General features: G+C 50.0%; 1 protein-coding gene across 1 annotated transcript in view; it reads left to right on the top strand.

Annotated features, from left to right (window-relative positions):
- The first annotated feature begins 487 nt into the window (after positions 1 to 487).
- Positions 488 to 25,404, top strand: part of STX4 (syntaxin 4) — a 66,283-nt gene continuing 41,366 nt past the window's right edge. Inside the window, exons 1-2 of the mRNA XM_053694114.1 lie at positions 488 to 607; positions 3,663 to 3,764. Of these exons, the coding sequence (XP_053550089.1) occupies positions 578 to 607; positions 3,663 to 3,764 (132 nt within the window). The 5' untranslated portion in view covers positions 488 to 577. The remainder of the gene's footprint in view (positions 608 to 3,662; positions 3,765 to 25,404) is intronic.

Below are 25,404 nucleotides of genomic sequence, written 5' to 3'. Positions count from 1 at the left end.
AAATACACACAGTGAGACCCTCATATATACACTAAATACACACAGTGAGACCCTCATACATACACTAAACACACACAGTGAGACCCCCATATATACACTAAATACACACAGTGAGACCCTCATATATACACTAAATACACACAGTGAGACCCCCATATATATACACTAAACACACACAGTGAGACCCCCATATATATACACTAAACACACACAGTGAGACCCTCATACATACACTAAACACACACAGTGAGACCCCCATATATATACACTAAACACACACAGTGAGACCCTCATACATACACTAAACACACACAGTGAGACCCTCATATATATACACTAAACACACACAGTGAGACCCTCATATATACACTAAACATAAACAGAACACACAACACATTCGTTTCTGACACCCGCCCGCCGTATCCCAGCATGCACCGCGCATGGTCCTCTCTATGGTAGGGCGGTACATCGAGTTCAGTGGGCGGGGTTTGCCAATCTTACAGAAGTTGTACTGACAGCGCCGTGGTATATGGAGTTGTTCGGTGTCTGATAGTGCACGGCACGAACCGGCGTCACAATGAGGGACCGAACCGGGGAGCTAGGACTTGTGAGACCCCGAATTGACTGCCTGCTCCCCCCGCTCTTCCGCCTGTCTGCTGCCCTAACACTTTTCATCTCTATTCCTCTTGTCCTTACCATCCCCGCTGCTCTGTCCTCACTTTACCCTCCCGTGATACACTCATCTGCCCCCATTTCTCACTTTTAAAATCTGTTCCTGATCATTATCTATTCTGCACCTTTCCCTATTGCCCCTCATCCTTACCCTCCTCTCTCTTCTGCCCCTCATCCTTACCCTCCTCTCTCTTCTGCCCCTCATCCTTACCCTCCTCTCTCTTCTGCCCCTCATCCTCCTTTCTCTTCTGTCCCTGATCCTTCTGCCTCTTCTCCCTCTTCTGCCCCTCATCCTTACCCTACTCTCTCTTCTGCTCCTCATTCTCCTTTCTCTTCTGCCTCTTATCCCTCTTCTGCCCCTTATCCTTACCCTCATCCCTCTTCTGCCCCTTATCCTTACCCTCATCCCTCTTCTGCCCCTTATCCTTACCCTCATCCCTCTTCTGCCCCTTATCCTTACCCTCATCCCTCTTCTGCCCCTTATCCTTACCCTCATCCCTCTTCTGCCCCTTATCCTTACCCTCATCCCTCTTCTGCCCCTTATCCTTACCCTCATCCCTCTTCTGCCCCTTATCCTTACCCTCCTCCCTCTTCTGCCCCTTATCCTTACCCTCATCCCTCTTCTGCCCCTTATCCTTACCCTCATCCCTCTTCTGCCCCTTATCCTTACCCTCATCCCTCTTCTGCCCCTTATCCTTACCCTCATCCCTCTTCTGCCCCTTATCCTTACCCTCCTCCCTCTTCTGCCCCTTATCCTTACCCTCCTCCCTCTTCTGCCCCTTATCCTTACCCTCCTCCCTCTTCTGCCCCTTATCCTTACCCTCCTCCCTCTTCTGCCCCTTATCCTTACCCTCCTCCCTCTTCTGCCCCTTATCCTTACCCTCCTCCCTCTTCTGCCCCTTATCCTTACCCTCCTCCCTCTTCTGCCCCTTATCCTTACCCTCCTCCCTCTTCTGCCCCTTATCCTTACCCTCCTCCCTCTTCTGCCCCTTATCCTTACCCTCCTCCCTCTTCTGCCCCTTATCCTTACCCTCCTCCCTCTTCTGCCCCTAATCCTTACCCTCCTCCCTCTTCTGCCCCTTATCCTTACCCTCCTCCCTCTTCTGCCCCTCATCCTTACCCTCCTCCCTCTTCTGCCCCTTATCCTTACCCTCCTCCCTCTTCTGCCCCTTATCCTTACCCTCCTCCCTCTTCTGCCCCTTATCCTTACCCTCCTCCCTCTTCTGCCCCTTATCCTTACCCTCCTCCCTCTTCTGCCCCTTATCCTTACCCTCATCCCTCTTCTGCCCCTTATCCTTACCCTCCTCCCTCTTCTGCCCCTTATCCTTACCCTCCTCCCTCTTCTGCCCCTTATCCTTACCCTCCTCCCTCTTCTGCCCCTTATCCTTACCCTCCTCCCTCTTCTGCCCCTTATCCTTACCCTCCTCCCTCTTCTGCCCCTTATCCTTACCCTCCTCCCTCTTCTGCCCCTCATCCTTACCCTCCTTCCTCTTCTGCCCCTCATCCTTACTATCCTCCCTCTTCTGCCCCTCATCCTTACTATCCTCTCTCTTCTGCCCCTCATCCTTACCCTACTCTCTCTTCTGCTCCTCATTCTCCTTTCTCTTCTGCCCCTTATCCCTTTTCTGCCCCTTATCCTTACCCTCCTCTCCCTTCTGCCCCTCATCCTTACCCTCCTCTCCCTTCTGCCCCTCATCCTTACCCTCCTCTCCCTTCTGCCCCTCATCCTTACCCTCCTCTCCCTTCTGCCCCTCATCCTTACCCTCCTCTCCATTCTGCCCCTCATCCTTAACCTCCTCTCCATTCTGCCCCTCATCCTTACCCTCTTCTCCCCCTTCAGCCCCTTATCCTTACCCTCTTCTCCCCCTTCAGCCCCTCATCCTTACCCTCTTCTCCCCCTTCAGCCCCTCATCCTTACCCTCTTCTCCCCCTTCAGCCCCTCATCCTTACCCTCTTCTCCCCCTTCAGCCCCTCATCCTTACCCTCTTCTCCCCCTTCAGCCCCTCATCCTTACCCTCTTCTCCCCCTTCAGCCCCTCATCCTTACCCTCTTCTCCCCCTTCAGCCCCTCATCCTTACCCTCTTCTCCCTCTTCTGCCCCTTATCCTTACCCTCTTCTCCCCCTTCAGCCCCTCATCCTTACCCTCTTCTCCCCCTTCAGCCCCTCATCCTTACCCTCTTCTCCCCCTTCAGCCCCTCATCCTTACCCTCTTCTCCCCCTTCAGCCCCTCATCCTTACCCTCTTCTCCCCCTTCAGCCCCTCATCCTTACCCTCTTCTCCCCCTTCAGCCCCTCATCCTTACCCTCTTCTCCCCCTTCAGCCCCTCATCCTTACCCTCTTCTCCCCCTTCAGCCCCTCATCCTTACCCTCTTCTCCCCCTTCAGCCCCTCATCCTTACCCTCTTCTCCCCCTTCAGCCCCTCATCCTTAGCCTCTTCTCCCTTCAGCCCCTCATCCTTACCCTCTTCTCCATTCAGCCCCTCATCCTTACCCTCTTCTCCCCCTCATCCTTACCCTCTTCTCCCCCTCATCCTTACCCTCTTCTCCCCCTCATCCTTACCCTCTTCTCCCCCTCATCCTTACCCTCTTCTCCCCCTCATCCTTACCCTCTTCTCCCCCTCATCCTTACCCTCTTCTCCCTTCTGTGCTCATTTCTTTTACTTTCTCTCTGCTTTCATTCTGAAATTGACCTGATTTTCTCTGGTCCTGGGGAATTCTATTTCGAACAAAACTCCCCATGAACATATCCAAGTTGCCCACCCATAAATAAGGCAAATCAAAATTAATTTTACACAGCAATGCAGGGGTTAACAGTTGAAAATCACAATTTGTTTTAGGAGACGTAGGCTTTGGATTATGCATATAAAATACCAAATCAATTTATAATGTGTTAAATTTATATGAAATCGCTGTCTTTTTTCCCATCACATTTCTTTAGTCTCTGTCCTTGTCTTTCTAGCTCCTTTTTATTTATTCATTTTTATTTATTAGAGTGGCAGTGATTCAGAGGATGATGAGCACAAAGTTTTTATCACTTTACAGTCCAATGGAAACAAAGATGAAACTGAGACCAATGAACTTTTCTTCCAGACGGTAAGAAAATCAACTTGTTCTCCTATCTTAAAGGGATAGGAAAGTCAAAAATAAACCTGCATGATTCAGATAGAGCAGGTCATTTTAAAACCCTTTTAAACTCGCTTCTATTTTCAAATGTGTTTTGTTCTCTTGGTATCCCTTGTTGAAAAAGAATACGCACATATCCTACACTAGTGGGAGCTAGCTGCTGATTGGTGCCTACATACATTTTGTCTCTTGTGATTGGCTAATTAGATGTGTTTAGCTAGTTTCCAGTAATGCAATGCTGTTCCTTCAGCAAAGGATAATAAGAGAATGAAGCAAATTTGATAATAGAAGTAAATTGGAAAGTTGTTTAAAATTGTATGTTCTATCCATTTTGGGGTTTCCTTTAAATACACAACACAGTGGCACAGCGCAAACAGTGCTCCTCACATCACAACATGTCTGGGAGGAACCTCTGTTAAACAAGTAGCATGCCCTACCCTAGAGTGACTGAGAGGATCCGCCCTGAATCACTTGTATGCCCCAACCCAGAGTGACTGAGAGGAACATCTCTTGAATTAGTACTTCTTCCTCCCCCAAACCAGTGGCATTTCCCACCACAGAGTGACTGAGAGGAACTTTATCAAACCGGTGCTTCTCCCACCACATTGTAATTGAGAGTAGCCTACCCTACATAGTGATTGTGAGCAACCTCTATTAAACAGTGATAAACCCTTCTACAGAGTGACTTGTATGAACCTTTTCTTAACCAGTGATACCCCCCCTCCCCCCACAGAGTGGCTTCAAGGAACATCCATTAAACCAGTGATACCCCCCTCCACTACTGAGAGTAACCTCCTCTAAACCAGTGATACCCCCACTACAGAGTGACTGAGAGTAACCTCCTCTAAACCAGTGATACCCCCACTACAGAGTGACTGAGAGTAACCTCCTCTAAACCAGTGATACCCCCACTACAGAGTGACTGAGAGTAACCTCCTCTAAACCAGTGATACCCCCACTACAGAGTGACTGAGAGTAACCTCCTCTAAACCAGTGATACCCCCCACTACAGAGTGACTGAGAGTAACCTCCTCTAAACCAGTGATACCCCCACTACAGAGTGACTGAGAGTAACCTCCTCTAAACCAGCGATACCCCCACTACAGAGTGACTGAGAGTAACCTCCTCTAAACCAGTGATACCCCCCACTACAGAGTGACTGAGTAACCTCCTCTAAACCAGTGATACCCCCACTACAGAGTGACTGAGAGTAACCTCCTCTAAACCAGTGATACCCCCACTACAGAGTGACTGAGTAACCTCCTCTAAACCAGCGATACCCCCACTACAGTGACTGAGAGTAACCTCCTCTAAACCAGTGATACCCCCACTACAGAGTGACAGAGAGTAACCTCCTCTAAACCAGCGATACCCCCACTACAGAGTGACTGAGAGTAACCTCCTCTAAACCAGCGATACCCCCACTACAGAGTGACTGAGAGTAACCCCCTCTAAACCAGTGATACCCCCACTACAGTGACTGAGAGTAACCTCCTCTAAACCAGTGATACCCCCACTACAGTGACTGAGAGTAACCTCCTCTAAACCAGTGATACCCCCACTACAGTGACTGAGAGTAACCTCCTCTAAACCAGTGATACCCCCACTACAGAGGGACTGAGAGTAACCTCCTCTAAACCAGTGATACCCCCACTACAGAGTGACTGAGAGTAACCCCCTCTAAACCAGTGATACCCCCACTACAGAGTGACTGAGAGTAACCTCCTCTAAACCAGTGATACCCCCACTACAGAGTGACTGAGAGTAACCTCCTCTAAACCAGGGATACCCCCACTACAGAGTGACTGAGAGTAACCTCCTCTAAACCAGGGATACCCCCACTACAGAGTGACTGAGAGTAACCTCCTCTAAACCAGCGATACCCCCACTACAGAGTGACTGAGAGTAACCTCCTCTAAACCAGTGATACCCCCACTACAGAGTGACTGAGTAACCTCCTCTAAACCAGTGATACCCCCACTACAGAGTGACTGAGAGTAACCTCCTCTAAACCAGTGATACCCCCACTACAGAGTGACTGAGAGTAACCCCCTCTAAACCAGTTATACCCCCACTACAGAGTGACTGAGAGTAACCTCCTCTAAACCAGTGATACCCCCACTACAGAGTGACTGAGAGTAACCCCCTCTAAACCAGCGATACCCCCACTACAGAGTGACTGAGAGTAACCTCCTCTAAACCAGTGATACCCCCACTACAGAGTGACTGAGAGTAACCTCCTCTAAACCAGTGATACCCCCACTACAGAGTGACTGAGTAACCTCCTCTAAACCAGTGATACCCCCACTACAGAGTGACTGAGTAACCTCCTCTAAACCAGCGATACCCCCACTACAGAGTGACTGAGAGTAACCTCCTCTAAACCAGTGATACCCCCACTACAGAGTGACAGAGAGTAACCTCCTCTAAACCAGTGATACCCCCACTACAGAGTGACTGAGAGTAACCTCCTCTAAACCAGTGATACCCCCACTACAGAGTGACTGAGAGTAACCTCCTCTAAACCAGTGATACCCCCACTACAGAGGGACTGAGAGTAACCCCCTCTAAACCAGCGATACCCCCACTACAGAGTGACAGAGTAACCTCCTCTAAACCAGTAATACCCCCACTACAGAGTGACTGAGAGTAACCTCCTCTAAACCAGTGATACCCCCACTACAGAGTGACTGAGAGTAACCTCCTCTAAACCAGTGATACCCCCACTACAGAGTGACTGAGTAACCTCCTCTAAACCAGTGATACCCCCACTACAGAGTGACTGAGAGTAACCCCCTCTAAACCAGCGATACCCCCACTACAGTGACTGAGAGTAACCCCCTCTAAACCAGCGATGCCCCCACTACAGAGTGACTGAGAGTAACCCCCTCTAAACCAGCGATACCCCTACTACAGTGACTGAGAGTAACCTCCTCTAAACCAGTGATACCCCCACTACAGAGTGACTGAGAGTAACCTCCTCTAAACCAATGATACCCCCACTACAGAGGGACTGAGAGTAACCTCCTCTAAACCAGCGATACCCCCACTACAGAGTGACTGAGAGTAACCTCCTCTAAACCAGTGATACCCCCACTACAGAGTGACTGAGAGTAACCTCCTCTAAACCAGCGATACCCCCACTACAGAGTGACTGAGAGTAACCCCCTCTAAACCAGTGATACCCCCACTACAGAGTGACTGAGAGTAACCTCCTCTAAACCAGTGATACCCCCACTACAGAGGGACTGAGAGTAACCTCCTCTAAACCAGTGATACCCCCACTACAGAGTGACTGAGAGTAACCTCCTCTAAAACCAGTGATACCCCCACTACAGAGTGACTGAGAGTAACCTCCTCTAAACCAGTGATACCCCCACTACAGAGTGACTGAGAGTAACCTCCTCTAAACCAGTGATACCCCCACTACAGAGTGACTGAGAGTAACCTCCTCTAAACCAGTGATACCCCCACTACAGAGGGACTGAGAGTAACCTCCTCTAAACCAGTGATACCCCCACTACAGAGTGACTGAGAGTAACCTCCTCTAAACCAGTGATACCCCCACTACAGAGGGACTGAGAGTAACCCCCTCTAAACCAGTGATACCCCCACTACAGAGTGACTGAGAGTAACCTCCTCTAAACCAGTGATACCCCCACTACAGAGGGACTGAGAGTAACCTCCTCTAAACCAGTGATACCCCCACTACAGAGTGACTGAGAGTAACCTCCTCTAAACCAGTGATACCCCCACTACAGAGTGACTGAGAGTAACCTCCTCTAAACCAGTGATACCCCCCACTACAGAGTGACTGAGAGTAACCTCCTCTAAACCAGCGATACCCCCACTACAGAGTGACTGAGAGTAACCTCCTCTAAACCAGTGATACCCCCACTACAGAGTGACTGAGAGTAACCTCCTCTAAACCAGCGATACCCCCACTACAGAGTGACTGAGAGTAACCTCCTCTAAACCAGTGATACCCCCACTACAGAGTGACTGAGTAACCTCCTCTAAACCAGTTATACCCCCACTACAGAGTGACTGAGAGTAACCTCCTCTAAACCAGCAATACCCCCACTACAGAGTGACTGAGAGTAACCTCCTCTAAACCAGTGATACCCCCACTACAGAGTGACTGAGAGTAACCTCCTCTAAACCAGCGATACCCCCACTACAGAGTGACTGAGAGTAACCCCCTCTAAACCAGTGATACCCCCACTACAGAGTGACTGAGAGTAACCTCCTCTAAACCAGTGATACCCCCACTACAGAGTGACTGAGAGTAACCTCCTCTAAACCAGTGATACCCCCACTACAGAGTGACTGAGAGTAACCTCCTCTAAACCAGTGATACCCCCACTACAGAGGGACTGAGAGTAACCTCCTCTAAACCAGTGATACCCCCACTACAGAGTGACTGAGAGTAACCTCCTCTAAACCAGTGATACCCCCACTACAGAGTGACTGAGAGTAACCTCCTCTAAACCAGTGATACCCCCACTACAGAGTGACTGAGAGTAACCTCCTCTAAACCAGTGATACCCCCACTACAGAGTGACTGAGAGTAACCTCCTCTAAACCAGCGATACCCCCACTACAGAGTGACTGAGAGTAACCTCCTCTAAACCAGTGATACCCCCACTACAGTGACTGAGAGTAACCTCCTCTAAACCAGCGATACCCCCACTACAGAGTGACTGAGAGTAACCTCCTCTAAACCAGTGATACCCCCCACTACAGAGTGACTGAGAGTAACCTCCTCTAAACCAGTGATACCCCCACTACAGAGTGACTGAGAGTAACCTCCTCTAAACCAGTGATACCCCCACTACAGAGTGACTGAGAGTAACCTCCTCTAAACCAGCGATACCCCCACTACAGAGTGACTGAGAGTAACCTCCTCTAAACCAGTGATACCCCCACTACAGAGTGACTGAGAGTAACCTCCTCTAAACCAGTGATACCCCCACTACAGAGGGACTGAGAGTAACCTCCTCTAAACCAGTGATACCCCCACTACAGAGTGACTGAGAGTAACCCCCTCTAAACCAGCGATACCCCCACTACAGAGTGACTGAGAGTAACCTCCTCTAAACCAGTGATACCCCCACTACAGAGTGACTGAGAGTAACCCCCTCTAAACCAGCGATACCCCCACTACAGAGTGACTGAGAGTAACCTCCTCTAAACCAGTGATACCCCCACTACAGAGTGACTGAGAGTAACCTCCTCTAAACCAGTGATACCCCCACTACAGAGTGACTGAGAGTAACCTCCTCTAAACCAGTGATACCCCCACTACAGAGTGACTGAGAGTAACCTCCTCTAAACCAGTGATACCCCCACTACAGAGTGACTGAGAGTAACCCCCTCTAAACCAGTGATACCCCCACTACAGAGTGACTGAGAGTAACCTCCTCTAAACCAGTGATACCCCCACTACAGAGGGACTGAGAGTAACCTCCTCTAAACCAGCGATACCCCCACTACAGAGGGACTGAGAGTAACCTCCTCTAAACCAGTGATACCCCCACTACAGAGGGACTGAGAGTAACCTCCTCTAAACCAATGATACCCCCACTACAGAGTGACTGAGAGTAACCTCCTCTAAACCAATGATACCCCCACTACAGAGTGACTGAGAGTAACCTCCTCTAAACCAGTGATACCCCCACTACAGAGTGACTGAGAGTAACCTCCTCTAAACCAATGATACCCCCACTACAGAGTGACTGAGAGTAACCTCCTCTAAACCAGCGATACCCCCACTACAGAGTGACTGAGAGTAACCTCCTCTAAACCAGTGATACCCCCACTACAGAGGGACTGAGAGTAACCTCCTCTAAACCAATGATACCCCCACTACAGAGTGACTGAGAGTAACCTCCTCTAAACCAGTTATACCCCCACTACAGAGTGACTGAGAGTAACCTCCTCTAAACCAGTGATACCCCCACTACAGAGTGACTGAGAGTAACCCCCTCTAAACCAGCGATACCCCCACTACAGAGTGACTGAGAGTAACCTCCTCTAAACCAGCGATACCCCCACTACAGTGACTGAGAGTAACCTCCTCTAAACCAGCGATACCCCCACTACAGAGTGACTGAGAGTAACCTCCTCTAAACCAGCGATACCCCCACTACAGAGTGACTGAGTAACCTCCTCTAAACCAGTGATACCCCCACTACAGAGTGACTGAGAGTAACCCCCCTCTAAACCAGTGATACCCCCACTACAGTGACTGAGAGTAACCCCCTCTAAACCAGCGATACCCCCACTACAGAGTGACTGAGAGTAACCTCCTCTAAACCAGTGATACCCCCACTACAGTGACTGAGAGTAACCTCCTCTAAACCAGCGATACCCCCACTACAGAGTGACTGAGAGTAACCTCCTCTAAACCAGCGATACCTCCACTACAGAGTGACTGAGAGTAACCCCCTCTAAACCAGCGATACCCCCACTACAGAGTGACTGAGAGTAACCTCCTTTAAACCAGCGATACCCCCACTACAGAGTGACTGAGTAACCTCCTCTGAACCAGTGATACCCCCACTACAGAGTGACTGAGAGTATCCTCCTCTAAACCAGTTATACCCCCACTACAGAGTGACTGAGAGTAACCTCCTCTAAACCAGTGATACCCCCACTACAGAGTGACTGAGAGTAACCTCCTCTAAACCAGTGATACCCCCACTACAGAGTGACTGAGAGTAACCTCCTCTAAACCAGTGATACCCCCACTACAGAGTGACTGAGAGTAACCCCCTCTAAACCAGGGATACCCCCACTACAGAGTGACTGAGAGTAACCCCCTCTAAACCAGTGATACCCCCACTACAGAGTGACTGAGAGTAACCCCCTCTAAACCAGTGATACCCCTACTACAGAGTGACTGAGAGTAACCTCCTCTAAACCAGTGATACCCCCACTACAGAGTGACTGAGAGTAACCTCCTCTAAACCAGCGATACCCCCACTACAGAGTGACTGAGAGTAACCTCCTCTAAACCAGTGATACCCCCACTACAGAGTGACTGAGAGTAACCTCCTCTAAACCAGTGATACCCCCACTACAGAGTGACTGAGAGTAACCTCCTCTAAACCAGCGATACCCCCACTACAGAGTGACTGAGAGTAACCTCCTCTAAACCAGTGATACCCCCACTACAGAGTGACTGAGAGTAACCTCCTCTAAACCAGTGATACCCCCACTACAGAGGGACTGAGAGTAACCTCCTCTAAACCAGTGATACCCCCACTACAGAGGGACTGAGAGTAACCTCCTCTAAACCAGCGATACCCCCACTACAGAGTGACTGAGAGTAACCTCCTCTAAACCAGTGATACCCCCACTACAGTGACTGAGAGTAACCTCCTCTAAACCAGTGATACCCCCACTACAGAGGGACTGAGAGTAACCTCCTCTAAACCAGTGATACCCCTACTACAGAGTGACTGAGAGTAACCTCCTCTAAACCAGTGATACCCCCACTACAGTGACTGAGAGTAACCTCCTCTAAACCAGTGATACCCCCACTACAGAGTGACTGAGAGTAACCTCCTCTAAACCAGTGATACCCCTACTACAGAGTGACTGAGAGTAACCTCCTCTAAACCAGCGATACCCCCACTACAGAGTGACTGAGAGTAACCTCCTCTAAACCAGCGATACCCCCACTACAGAGTGACTGAGAGTAACCTCCTCTAAACCAGCGATGCCCCCACTACAGAGTGACTGAGAGTAACCTCCTCTAAACCAGCGATGCCCCCACTACAGAGTGACTGAGAGTAACCTCCTCTAAACCAGCGATACCCCCACTACAGAGTGACTGAGAGTAACCTCCTCTAAACCAGCGATACCCCCACTACAGAGTGACTGAGAGTAACCTCCTCTAAACCAGCGATACCCCCACTACAGAGTGACTGAGAGTAACCCCCTCTAAACCAGCGATACCCCCACTACAGAGTGACTGAGAGTAACCTCCTCTAAACCAGCGATACCCCCACTACAGAGTGACTGAGAGTAACCTCCTCTAAACCAGTGATACCCCCACTACAGAGTGACTGAGAGTAACCTCCTCTAAACCAGCGATACCCCCACTACAGAGTGACTGAGAGTAACCTCCTCTAAACCAGCGATACCCCCACTACAGAGTGACTGAGAGTAACCCCCTCTAAACCAGCGATACCCCCACTACAGAGGGACTGAGAGTAACCTCCTCTAAACCAGTGATACCCCCACTACAGAGTGACTGAGTAACCTCCTCTAAACCAGTTATACCCCCCACTACAGAGTGACTGAGAGTAACCTCCTCTAAACCAGTGATACCCCCACTACAGAGTGACTGAGAGTAACCTCCTCTAAACCAGCGATACCCCCACTACAGAGTGACTGAGAGTAACCTCCTCTAAACCAGCGATACCCCCACTACAGAGTGACTGAGAGTAACCTCCTCTAAACCAGCGATACCCCCACTACAGAGTGACTGAGAGTAACCCCCTCTAAACCAGTGATACCCCCACTACAGAGTGACTGAGAGTAACCTCCTCTAAACCAGTGATACCCCCACTACAGTGACTGAGAGTAACCTCCTCTAAACCAGCGATACCCCCACTACAGAGTGACTGAGAGTAACCTCCTCTAAACCAGTTATACCCCCACTACAGAGTGACTGAGAGTAACCTCCTCTAAACCAGCGATACCCCCACTACAGAGTGACTGAGAGTAACCTCCTCTAAACCAGCGATACCCCCACTACAGAGTGACTGAGTAACCTCCTCTAAACCAGTGATACCCCCACTACAGAGTGACTGAGAGTAACCTCCTCTAAACCAGTGATACCCCCACTACAGAGTGACTGAGAGTAACCTCCTCTAAACCAGTGATACCCCCACTACAGTGACTGAGTAACCTCCTCTAAACCAGTGATACCCCCACTACAGAGTGACTGAGAGTAACCTCCTCTAAACCAGTGATACCCCCACTACAGAGTGACTGAGAGTAACCTCCTCTAAACCAGTGATACCCCCACTACAGAGTGACTGAGAGTAACCTCCTCTAAACCAGTGATACCCCCACTACAGAGTGACTGAGAGTAACCTCCTCTAAACCAGTGATACCCCCACTACAGAGTGACTGAGAGTAACCTCCTCTAAACCAGTGATACCCCCACTACAGAGTGACTGAGAGTAACCTCCTCTAAACCAGTGATACCCCCACTACAGAGTGACTGAGAGTAACCTCCTCTAAACCAGTGATACCCCCACTACAGAGTGACTGAGAGTAACCTCCTCTAAACCAGTGATACCCCCACTACAGAGTGACTGAGAGTAACCTCCTCTAAACCAGTGATACCCCCACTACAGAGTGACTGAGTAACCTCCTCTAAACCAGTGATACCCCCACTACAGAGTGACTGAGAGTAACCTCCTCTAAACCAGCGATACCCCCACTACAGAGTGACTGAGAGTAACCTCCTCTAAACCAGCGATACCCCCACTACAGAGTGACTGAGAGTAACCTCCTCTAAACCAGTGATACCCCCACTACAGAGTGACTGAGAGTAACCTCCTCTAAACCAGCGATACCCCCACTACAGAGTGACTGAGAGTAACCTCCTCTAAACCAGCGATACCCCCACTACAGAGTGACTGAGAGTAACCTCCTCTAAACCAGCGATACCCCCACTACAGAGTGACTGAGAGTAACCTCCTCTAAACCAGCGATACCCCCACTACAGAGTGACTGAGTAACCTCCTCTAAACCAGTGATACCCCCACTACAGAGTGACTGAGAGTAACCTCCTCTAAACCAGCGATACCCCCACTACAGAGTGACTGAGAGTAACCTCCTCTAAACCAGTGATACCCCCACTACAGAGTGACTGAGAGTAACCTCCTCTAAACCAGTGATACCCCCACTACAGAGTGACTGAGAGTAACCTCCTCTAAACCAGCGATACCCCCACTACAGAGTGACTGAGAGTAACCTCCTCTAAACCAGTGATACCCCCACTACAGAGTGACTGAGAGTAACCTCCTCTAAACCAGTTATACCCCCACTACAGAGGGACTGAGAGTAACCTCCTCTAAACCAGTGATACCCCCACTACAGAGTGACTGAGAGTAACCTCCTCTAAACCAGTTATACCCCCACTACAGAGTGACTGAGAGTAACCTCCTCTAAACCAGCGATACCCCCACTACAGAGTGACTGAGAGTAACCTCCTCTAAACCAATGATACCCCCACTACATAGTGACTGAGAGTAACCTCCTCTAAACCAGTGATACCCCCACTACAGAGTGACTGAGAGTAACCTCCTCTAAACCAGTGATACCCCCACTACAGTGACTGAGAGTAACCTCCTCTAAACCAGTGATACCCCCACTACAGAGTGACTGAGAGTAACCTCCTCTAAACCAGCGATACCCCCACTACAGAGTGACTGAGAGTAACCTCCTCTAAACCAGTGATACCCCCACTACAGAGTGACTGAGAGTAACCTCCTCTAAACCAGTGATACCCCCACTACAGAGTGACTGAGAGTAACCTCCTCTAAACCAGTGATACCCCCACTACAGAGTGACTGAGAGTAACCTCCTCTAAACCAGTGATACCCCCACTACAGAGTGACTGAGAGTAACCCCCTCTAAACCAGCGATACCCCCACTACAGAGTGACTGAGAGTAACCTCCTCTAAACCAGTGATACCCCCACTACAGAGTGACTGAGAGTAACCTCCTCTAAACCAGTGATACCCCCACTACAGAGTGACTTAGAGTAACCTCCTCTAAACCAGTGATACCCCCACTACAGAGTGACTGAGAGTAACCCCCTCTAAACCAGCGATACCCCCACTACAGAGTGACTGAGAGTATCCTCCTCTAAACCAGTGATACCCCCACTACAGAGTGACAGAGAGTAACCTCCTCTAAACCAGCGATAACCCCACTGCAGTGACTGAGAGTAACCTCCTCTAAACCAGCGATACCCCCACTACAGAGTGACTGAGAGTAACCTCCTCTAAACCAGTGATACCCCCACTACAGAGTGACTGAGAGTAACCTCCTCTAAACCAGTGATACCCCCACTACAGTGACTGAGAGTAACCTCCTCTAAACCAGTGATACCCCCACTACAGAGTGACTGAGAGTAACCTCCTCTAAACCAGTGATACCCCCACTACAGAGTGACTGAGAGTAACCTCCTCTAAACCAGTGATACCCCCACTACAGAGTGACTGAGAGTAACCTCCTCTAAACCAGCGATACCCCCACTACAGAGTGACTGAGAGTAACCCCCTCTAAACCAGCGATGCCCCCACTACAGAGTGACTGAGAGTAACCCCCTCTAAACCAGTGATACCCCCACTACAGAGTGACTGAGAGTAACCTCCTCTAAACCAGTGATACCCCCACTACAGAGTGACTGAGAGTAACCTCCTCTAAACCAGTGATACCCCCACTACAGAGTGACTGAGAGTAACCTCCTCTAAACCAGCGATACCCCCACTACAGAGTGACTGAGAGTAACCTCCTCTAAACCAGTGATACCCCCACTACAGAGTGACTGAGAGTAACCTCCTCTAAACCAGTGATACCCCCACTACAGAGGGACTGAGAGTAACCTCCTCTAAACCAGTGATACCCCCACTACAGAGTGACTGAGAGTAACCTCCTCTAAACCAGTGATACCCCCACTACAGAGTGACTGAGTAACCTCCTCTAAACCAGTGATACCCCCACTACAGAGTGACTGAGTAACCTCCTCTAAACCAGTGATACCCCCACTGCAGAGTGACTGAGAGTAACCCCCTCTAAACCAGTGATACCCCCACTACAGAGGGACTGAGAGTAACCTCCTCTAAACCAGTGATACCCCCACTACAGAGTGACTGAAAGTAACCTCCTCTAAACCAGTGATACCCCCACTACAGAGTGACTGAGAGTAACCTCCTCTAAACCAGTGATACCCCCACTACAGAGTGACTGAGAGTAACCCCCTCTAAACCAGTGATACCCCCACTACAGAGTGACTGAAAGTAACCTCCTCTAAACCAGTGATACCCCCACTACAGAGTGACTGAGAGTAACCTCCTCTAAACCAGTGATACCCCCACTGCAGTGACTGAGAGTAACCCCCTCTAAACCAGTGATACCCCCACTACAGAGTGACTGAGAGTAACCTCCTCTAAACCAGCGATACCCCCACTGCAGTGACTGAGAGTAACCCCCTCTAAACCAGTGATACCCCCACTACAGAGTGACTGAGAGTAACCTCCTCTAAACCAGTGATACCCCCACTACAGAGTGACTGAGAGTAACCTCCTCTAAACCAGTGATACCCCCACTACAGAGTGACTGAGAGTAACCTCCTCTAAACCAGCGATACCCCCACTACAGAGTGACTGAGAGTAACCTCCTCTAAACCAGTGATACCCCCACTACAGTGACTGAGAGTAACCTCCTCTAAACCAGTGATACCCCCACTGCAGTGACTGAGAGTAACCTCCTCTAAACCAGTGATACCCCTACTACAGAGTGACTGAGAGTAACCTCCTCTAAACCAGTGATACCCCTACTACAGAGTGACTGAGAGTAACCTCCTCTAAACCAGTTATACCCCCACTACAGAGGGACTGAGAGTAACCTCCTCTAAACCAGTGATACCCCTACTACAGTGACTGAGAGTAACCTCCTCTAAACCAGTGATACCCCCACTACAGTGACTGAGAGTAACCTCCTCTAAACCAGTGATACCCCCACTACAGAGTGACTGAGAGTAACCTCCTCTAAACCAGCGATACCCCCACTACAGAGTGACTGAGAGTAACCTCCTCTAAACCAGCGATACCCCCACTACAGAGTGACTGAGAGTAACCTCCTCTAAACCAGTGATACCCCCACTACAGAGTGACTGAGAGTAACCTCCTCTAAACCAGCGATACCCCCACTACAGAGTGACTGAGAGTAACCCCCTTTAAACCAGTGATACCCCCACTACAGAGTGACTGAGAGTAACCTCCTCTAAACCAGTGATACCCCCACTACAGAGTGACTGAGAGTAACCTCCTCTAAACCAGTGATACCCCCACTACAGAGTGACTGAGAGTAACCTCCTCTAAACCAGTGATACCCCCACTACAGAGTGACTGAGAGTAACCCCCTCTAAACCAGTGATACCCCCACTACAGAGGGACTGAGAGTAACCTCCTCTAAACCAGTGATACCCCCACTACAGAGTGACTGAGAGTAACCTCCTCTAAACCAGCGATACCCCCACTACAGAGGGACTGAGAGTAACCTCCTCTAAACCAGTGATACCCCCACTACAGAGTGACTGAGTAACCTCCTCTAAACCAGTGATACCCCCACTACAGAGTGACTGAGAGTAACCTCCTCTAAACCAGTGATACCCCCACTACAGAGTGACTGAGAGTAACCCCCTCTAAACCAGTGATACCCCCACTACAGAGGGACTGAGAGTAACCTCCTCTAAACCAGTGATACCCCCACTACAGAGGGACTGAGAGTAACCTCCTCTAAACCAGGGATACCCCCACTACAGAGTGACTGAGTAACCTCCTCTAAACCAGCGATACCCCCACTACAGAGGGACTGAGAGTAACCTCCTCTAAACCAGGGATACCCCCACTACAGAGTGACTGAGAGTAACCTCCTCTAAACCAGCGATACCCCCACTACAGAGGGACTGAGAGTAACCCCCTCTAAACCAGTGATACCCCCACTACAGAGTGACTGAGAGTAACCTCCTCTAAACCAGCGATACCCCCACTACAGAGTGACTGAGAGTAACCTCCTCTAAACCAGCGATACCCCCACTACAGAGTGACTGAGAGTAACCTCCTCTAAACCAGCGATACCCCCACTACAGAGTGACTGAGAGTAACCTCCTCTAAACCAGTGATACCCCCACTACAGAGTGACTGAGAGTAACCTCCTCTAAACCAGTGATACCTCCACTACAGAGTGACTGAGAGTAACCTCCTCTAAACCAGCGATACCCCCACTACAGAGGGACTGAGAGTAACCTCCTCTAAACCAGTGATACCCCCACTACAGAGTGACTGAGTAACCTCCTCTAAACCAGTGATACCCCCACTACAGAGTGACTGAGAGTAACCTCCTCTAAACCAGTGATACCCCCACTACAGAGTGACTGAGAGTAACCCCCTCTAAACCAGTGATACCCCCACTACAGAGGGACTGAGAGTAACCTCCTCTAAACCAGTGATACCCCCACTACAGAGGGACTGAGAGTAACCTCCTCTAAACCAGGGATACCCCCACTACAGAGTGACTGAGTAACCTCCTCTAAACCAGCGATACCCCCACTACAGAGGGACTGAGAGTAACCTCCTCTAAACCAGGGATACCCCCACTACAGAGTGACTGAGAGTAACCTCCTCTAAACCAGCGATACCCCCACTACAGAGGGACTGAGATTAACCCCCTCTAAACCAGCGATACCCCCACTACAGAGTGACTGAGAGTAACCTCCTCTAAACCAGCGATACCCCCACTACAGAGTGACTGAGAGTAACCTCCTCTAAACCAGCGATACCCCCACTACAGAGTGACTGAGAGTAACCTCCTCTAAACCAGGGATACCCCCACTACAGAGTGACTGAGAGTAACCTCCTCTAAACCAGCGATACCCCCACTACAGAGGGACTGAGATTAACCCCCTCTAAACCAGCGAGACCCCCACTACAGAGTGACTGAGAGTAACCTCCTCTAAACCAGCGATACCCCCACTACAGAGTGACTGAGAGTAACCTCCTCTAAACCAGTGATACCCCCACTACAGAGTGACTGAGAGTAACCTCCTCTAAACCAGTGATACCCCCACTACAGAGTGACTGAGAGTAACCTCCTCTAAACCAGTGATACCCCCACTACAGAGTGACTGAGTAACCTCCTCTAAACCAGTGATACCCCCACTACAGAGTGACTGAGAGTAACCTCCTCTAAACCAGTGATACCCCCACTACAGAGGGACTGAGAGTAACCTCCTCTAAACCAGTGATACCCCCACTACAGAGTGACTGAGAGTAACCTCCTCTAAACCAGCGATACCCCCACTACAGAGGGACTGAGAGTAACCTCCTCTAAACCAGTGATACCCCCACTACAGAGGGACTGAGAGTAACCTCCTCTAAACCAGGGATACCCCCACTACAGAGTGACTGAGTAACCTCCTCTAAACCAGCGATACCCCCACTACAGAGGGACTGAGAGTAACCTCCTCTAAACCAGGGATACCCCCACTACAGAGTGACTGAGAGTAACCTCCTCTAAACCAGCGATACCCCCACTACAGAGGGACTGAGAGTAACCTCCTCTAAACCAGTGATACCCCCACTACAGAGTGACTGAGAGTAACCCCCTCTAAACCAGTGATACCCCCACTACAGAGGGACTGAGAGTAACCTCCTCTAAACCAGTGATACCCCCACTACAGAGGGACTGAGAGTAACCTCCTCTAAACCAGGGATACCCCCACTACAGAGTGACTGAGTAACCTCCTCTAAACCAGCGATACCCCCACTACAGAGGGACTGAGAGTAACCTCCTCTAAACCAGGGATACCCCCACTACAGAGTGACTGAGAGTAACCTCCTCTAAACCAGCGATACCCCCACTACAGAGGGACTGAGAGTAACCCCCTCTAAACCAGCGATACCCCCACTACAGAGGGACTGAGAGTAACCTCCTCTAAACCAGCGATACCCCCACTACAGAGGGACTGAGAGTAACCTCCTCTAAACCAGTGATACCCCCACTACAGAGTGACTGAGTAACCTCCTCTAAACCAGCGATACCCCCACTACAGTGACTGAGAGTAACCTCCTCTAAACCAGTGATACCCCCACTACAGAGGGACTGAGAGTAACCTCCTCTAAACCAGTGATACCCCCACTACAGTGACTGAGAGTAACCTCCTCTAAACCAGCGATACCCCCACTACAGTGACTGAGAGTAACCTCCTCTAAACCAGTGATACCCCCACTACAGAGTGACAGAGTAACCTCCTCTAAACCAGCGATACCCCCACTACAGAGTGACTGAGAGTAACCTCCTCTAAACCAGTGATACCCCTACTACAGAGTGACTGAGAGTAACCTCCTCTAAACCAGTGATACCCCCACTACAGAGTGACTGAGAGTAACCTCCTCTAAACCAGTGATACCCCCACTACAGAGTGACTGAGAGTAACCCCCTCTAAACCAGTTATACCCCCACTACAGAGTGACTGAGAGTAACCTCCTCTAAACCAGTGATACCCCCACTACAGTGACTGAGAGTAACCTCCTCTAAACCAGCGATACCCCCACTACAGAGTGACTGAGAGTAACCTCCTCTAAACCAGTGATACCCCCACTACAGAGTGACTGAGAGTAACCTCCTCTAAACCAGTGATACCCCCACTACAGAGTGACTGAGAGTAACCTCCTCTAAACCAGTGATACCCCCACTACAGAGTGACTGAGTAACCTCCTCTAAACCAGTGATACCCCCACTACAGAGTGACTGAGAGTAACCTCCTCTAAACCAGTGATACCCCCACTACAGAGGGACTGAGAGTAACCTCCTCTAAACCAGTGATACCCCCACTACAGAGTGACTGAGAGTAACCTCCTCTAAACCAGCGATACCCCCACTACAGAGGGACTGAGAGTAACCTCCTCTAAACCAGTGATACCCCCACTACAGAGTGACTGAGTAACCTCCTCTAAACCAGTGATACCCCCACTACAGAGTGACTGAGAGTAACCTCCTCTAAACCAGTGATACCCCCACTACAGAGTGACTGAGAGTAACCCCCTCTAAACCAGTGATACCCCCACTACAGAGGGACTGAGAGTAACCTCCTCTAAACCAGTGATACCCCCACTACAGAGGGACTGAGAGTAACCTCCTCTAAACCAGGGATACCCCCACTACAGAGTGACTGAGTAACCTCCTCTAAACCAGCGATACCCCCACTACAGAGGGACTGAGAGTAACCTCCTCTAAACCAGGGATACCCCCACTACAGAGTGACTGAGAGTAACCTCCTCTAAACCAGCGATACCCCCACTACAGAGGGACTGAGAGTAACCCCCTCTAAACCAGTGATACCCCCACTACAGAGTGACTGAGAGTAACCTCCTCTAAACCAGCGATACCCCCACTACAGAGGGACTGAGAGTAACCTCCTCTAAACCAGTGATACCCCCACTACAGAGTGACTGAGTAACCTCCTCTAAACCAGCGATACCCCCACTACAGTGACTGAGAGTAACCTCCTCTAAACCAGCGATACCCCCACTACAGTGACTGAGAGTAACCTCCTCTAAACCAGTGATACCCCCACTACAGAGTGACAGAGTAACCTCCTCTAAACCAGTGATACCCCCACTACAGAGTGACTGAGAGTAACCTCCTCTAAACCAGTGATACCCCCACTACAGAGTGACTGAGAGTAACCTCCTCTAAACCAGCGATACCCCCACTACAGAGTGACTGAGAGTAACCTCCTCTAAACCAGTGATACCCCCACTACAGAGTGACTGAGAGTAACCTCCTCTAAACCAGTGATACCCCTACTACAGAGTGACTGAGAGTAACCTCCTCTAAACCAGTGATACCCCCACTACAGAGTGACTGAGAGTAACCTCCTCTAAACCAGTGATACCCCCACTACAGAGTGACTGAGAGTAACCCCCTCTAAACCAGTTATACCCCCACTACAGAGTGACTGAGAGTAACCTCCTCTAAACCAGCGATACCCCCACTACAGTGACTGAGAGTAACCTCCTCTAAACCAGCGATACCCCCACTACAGAGTGACTGAGAGTAACCTCCTCTAAACCAGTGATACCCCCACTACAGAGTGACTGAGAGTAACCCCCTCTAAACCAGTGATACCCCCACTACAGAGTGACTGAGAGTAACCTCCTCTAAACCAGTGATACCCCCACTACAGAGTGACTGAGAGTAACCTCCTCTAAACCAGTGATACCCCCACTACAGAGTGACTGAGAGTAACCTCCTCTAAACCAGAGATACCCCCACTACAGAGTGACTGAGAGTAACCTCCTCTAAACCAGTGATACCCCCACTACAGAGTGACTGAGAGTAACCTCCTCTAAACCAGTGATACCCCCACTACAGAGTGACTGAGAGTAACCTCCTCTAAACCAGTGATACCCCCACTACAGAGTGACTGAGAGTAACCTCCTCTAAACCAGTGATACCCCCACTACAGAGGGACTGAGAGTAACCTCCTCTAAACCAGCGATACCCCCACTACAGAGTGACTGAGAGTAACCTCCTCTAAACCAGCGATACCCCCACTACAGAGGGACTGAGAGTAACCTCCTCTAAACCAGCGATACCCCCACTACAGAGGGACTGAGAGTAACCTCCTCTAAACCAGTGATACCCCCACTACAGAGGGACTGAGAGTAACCTCCTCTAAACCAGTGATACCCCCACTACAGAGGGACTGAGAGTAACCTCCTCTAAACCAGTGATACCCCCACTACAGAGGGACTGAGTAACCTCCTCTAAACCAGTGATACCCCCACTACAGAGTGACAGAGAGTAACCCCCTCTAAACCAGCGATACCCCCACTACAGAGTGACTGAGAGTAACCTCCTCTAAACCAGTGATACCCCCACTACAGAGTGACTGAGAGTAACCCCCTCTAAACCAGCGATACCCCCACTACAGAGGGACTGAGAGTAACCTCCTCTAAACCAGTGATACCCCCACTACAGAGTGACTGAGTAACCTCCTCTAAACCAGTTATACCCCCCACTACAGAGTGACTGAGAGTAACCTCCTCTAAACCAGTGATACCCCCACTACAGAGTGACTGAGAGTAACCTCCTCTAAACCAGCGATACCCCCACTACAGAGTGACTGAGAGTAACCTCCTCTAAACCAGTGATACCCCCACTACAGAGTGACTGAGAGTAACCTCCTCTAAACCAGTGATACCCCCACTACAGTGACTGAGAGTAACCTCCTCTAAACCAGTGATACCCCCACTACAGAGTGACTGAGAGTAACCTCCTCTAAACCAGTGATACCCCCACTACAGAGTGACTGAGAGTAACCTCCTCTAAACCAGTGATACCCCCACTACAGAGTGACTGAGAGTAACCTCCTCTAAACCAGTGATACCCCCACTACAGTGACTGAGAGTAACCTCCTCTAAACCAGTGATACCCCCACTACAGAGTGACTGAGTAACCTCCTCTAAACCAGTGATACCCCCACTACAGAGTGACTGAGTAACCTCCTCTAAACCAGCGATACCCCCACTACAGAGGGACTGAGAGTAACCTCCTCTAAACCAGTGATACCCCCACTACAGAGGGACTGAGAGTAACCTCCTCTAAACCAGTGATACCCCCACTACAGAGTGACTGAGAGTAACCTCCTCTAAACCAGTGATACCCCCACTACAGAGTGACTGAGAGTAACCTCCTCTAAACCAGTGATACCCCCACTACAGAGGGACTGAGATTAACCCCCTCTAAACCAGCGAGACCCCCACTACAGAGTGACTGAGAGTAACCTCCTCTAAACCAGTTATACCCCCACTACAGAGTGACTGAGAGTAACCTCCTCTAAACCAGCGATACCCCCACTACAGAGTGACTGAGAGTAACCTCCTCTAAACCAGCGATACCCCCACTACAGAGTGACTGAGAGTAACCTCCTCTAAACCAGTGATACCCCCACTACAGAGTGACTGAGAGTAACCTCCTCTAAACCAGTTATACCCCCACTACAGAGTGACTGAGAGTAACCTCCTCTAAACCAGTGATACCCCCACTACAGAGTGACTGAGAGTAACCTCCTCTAAACCAGCGATACCCCCACTACAGTGACTGAGAGTAACCTCCTCTAAACCAGTTATACCCCCACTACAGAGTGACTGAGAGTAACCTCCTCTAAACCAGCGATACCCCCACTACAGAGTGACTGAGAGTAACCTCCTCTAAACCAGCGATACCCCCACTACAGAGTGACTGAGAGTAACCTCCTCTAAACCAGCGATACCCCCACTACAGAGTGACTGAGTAACCTCCTCTAAACCAGTGATACCCCCACTACAGAGTGACTGAGAGTAACCTCCTCTAAACCAGTTATACCCCCACTACAGAGTGACTGAGAGTAACCTCCTCTAAACCAGTGATACCCCCACTACAGAGTGACTGAGAGTAACCTCCTCTAAACCAGTGATACCCCCACTACAGAGTGACTGAGAGTAACCTCCTCTAAACCAGTGATACCCCCACTACAGAGTGACTGAGAGTAACCTCCTCTAAACCAGAGATACCCCCACTACAGAGTGACTGAGAGTAACCTCCTCTAAACCAGTGATACCCCCACTACAGAGTGACTGAGAGTAACCTCCTCTAAACCAGTGATACCCCCACTACAGAGTGACTGAGAGTAACCTCCTCTAAACCAGCGATACCCCCACTACAGAGTGACTGAGAGTAACCTCCTCTAAACCAGCGATACCCCCACTACAGAGTGACTGAGAGTAACCTCCTCTAAACCAGCGATACCCCCACTACAGAGTGACTGAGAGTAACCTCCTCTAAACCAGTGATACCCCCACTACAGAGGGACTGAGAGTAACCTCCTCTAAACCAGTGATACCCCCACTACAGAGTGACTGAGAGTAACCTCCTCTAAACCAGCGATACCCCCACTACAGAGTGACTGAGAGTAACCTCCTCTAAACCAGCGATACCCCCACTACAGAGTGACTGAGAGTAACCTCCTCTAAACCAGCGATACCCCCACTACAGAGTGACTGAGAGTAACCTCCTCTAAACCAGCGATACCCCCACTACAGAGTGACTGAGTAACCTCCTCTAAACCAGTGATACCCCCACTACAGAGTGACTGAGAGTAACCTCCTCTAAACCAGCGATACCCCCACTACAGAGTGACTGAGAGTAACCTCCTCTAAACCAGCGATACCCCCACTACAGAGTGACTGAGAGTAACCTCCTCTAAACCAATGATACCCCCACTACAGAGGGACTGAGAGTAACCCCCTCTAAACCAGTGATACCCCCACTACAGAGGGACTGAGAGTAACCTCCTCTAAACCAGTGATACCCCCACTACAGAGGGACTGAGAGTAACCCCCTCTAAACCAATGATACCCCCACTACAGAGGGACTGAGAGTAACCTCCTCTAAACCAGTGATACCCCCACTGCAGAGTGACTGAGAGTAACCCCCTCTAAACCAGTGATACCCCCACTACAGAGTGACTGAGAGTAACCTCCTCTAAACCAGTGATACCCCCACTACAGAGTGACTGAGAGTAACCTCCTCTAAACCAGTGATACCCCCACTACAGAGTGACTGAGAGTAACCTCCTCTAAACCAGTGATACCCCCACTACAGAGTGACTGAGAGTAACCCCCTCTAAACCAGTGATACCCCCACTACAGAGTGACTGAGAGTAACCTCCTCTAAACCAGTGATACCCCCACTACAGAGGGACTGAGAGTAACCTCCTCTAAACCAGTGATACCCCCACTACAGAGTG

The sequence above is a fragment of the Bombina bombina genome, chromosome 11, assembly GCF_027579735.1.
Source record: "Bombina bombina isolate aBomBom1 chromosome 11, aBomBom1.pri, whole genome shotgun sequence".
Lineage (NCBI taxonomy): Eukaryota > Metazoa > Chordata > Amphibia > Anura > Bombinatoridae > Bombina > Bombina bombina.
The sequence above is the reverse complement of the archived record's forward strand: the minus strand, read 5'-3'. Positions and strand labels throughout refer to the sequence as shown.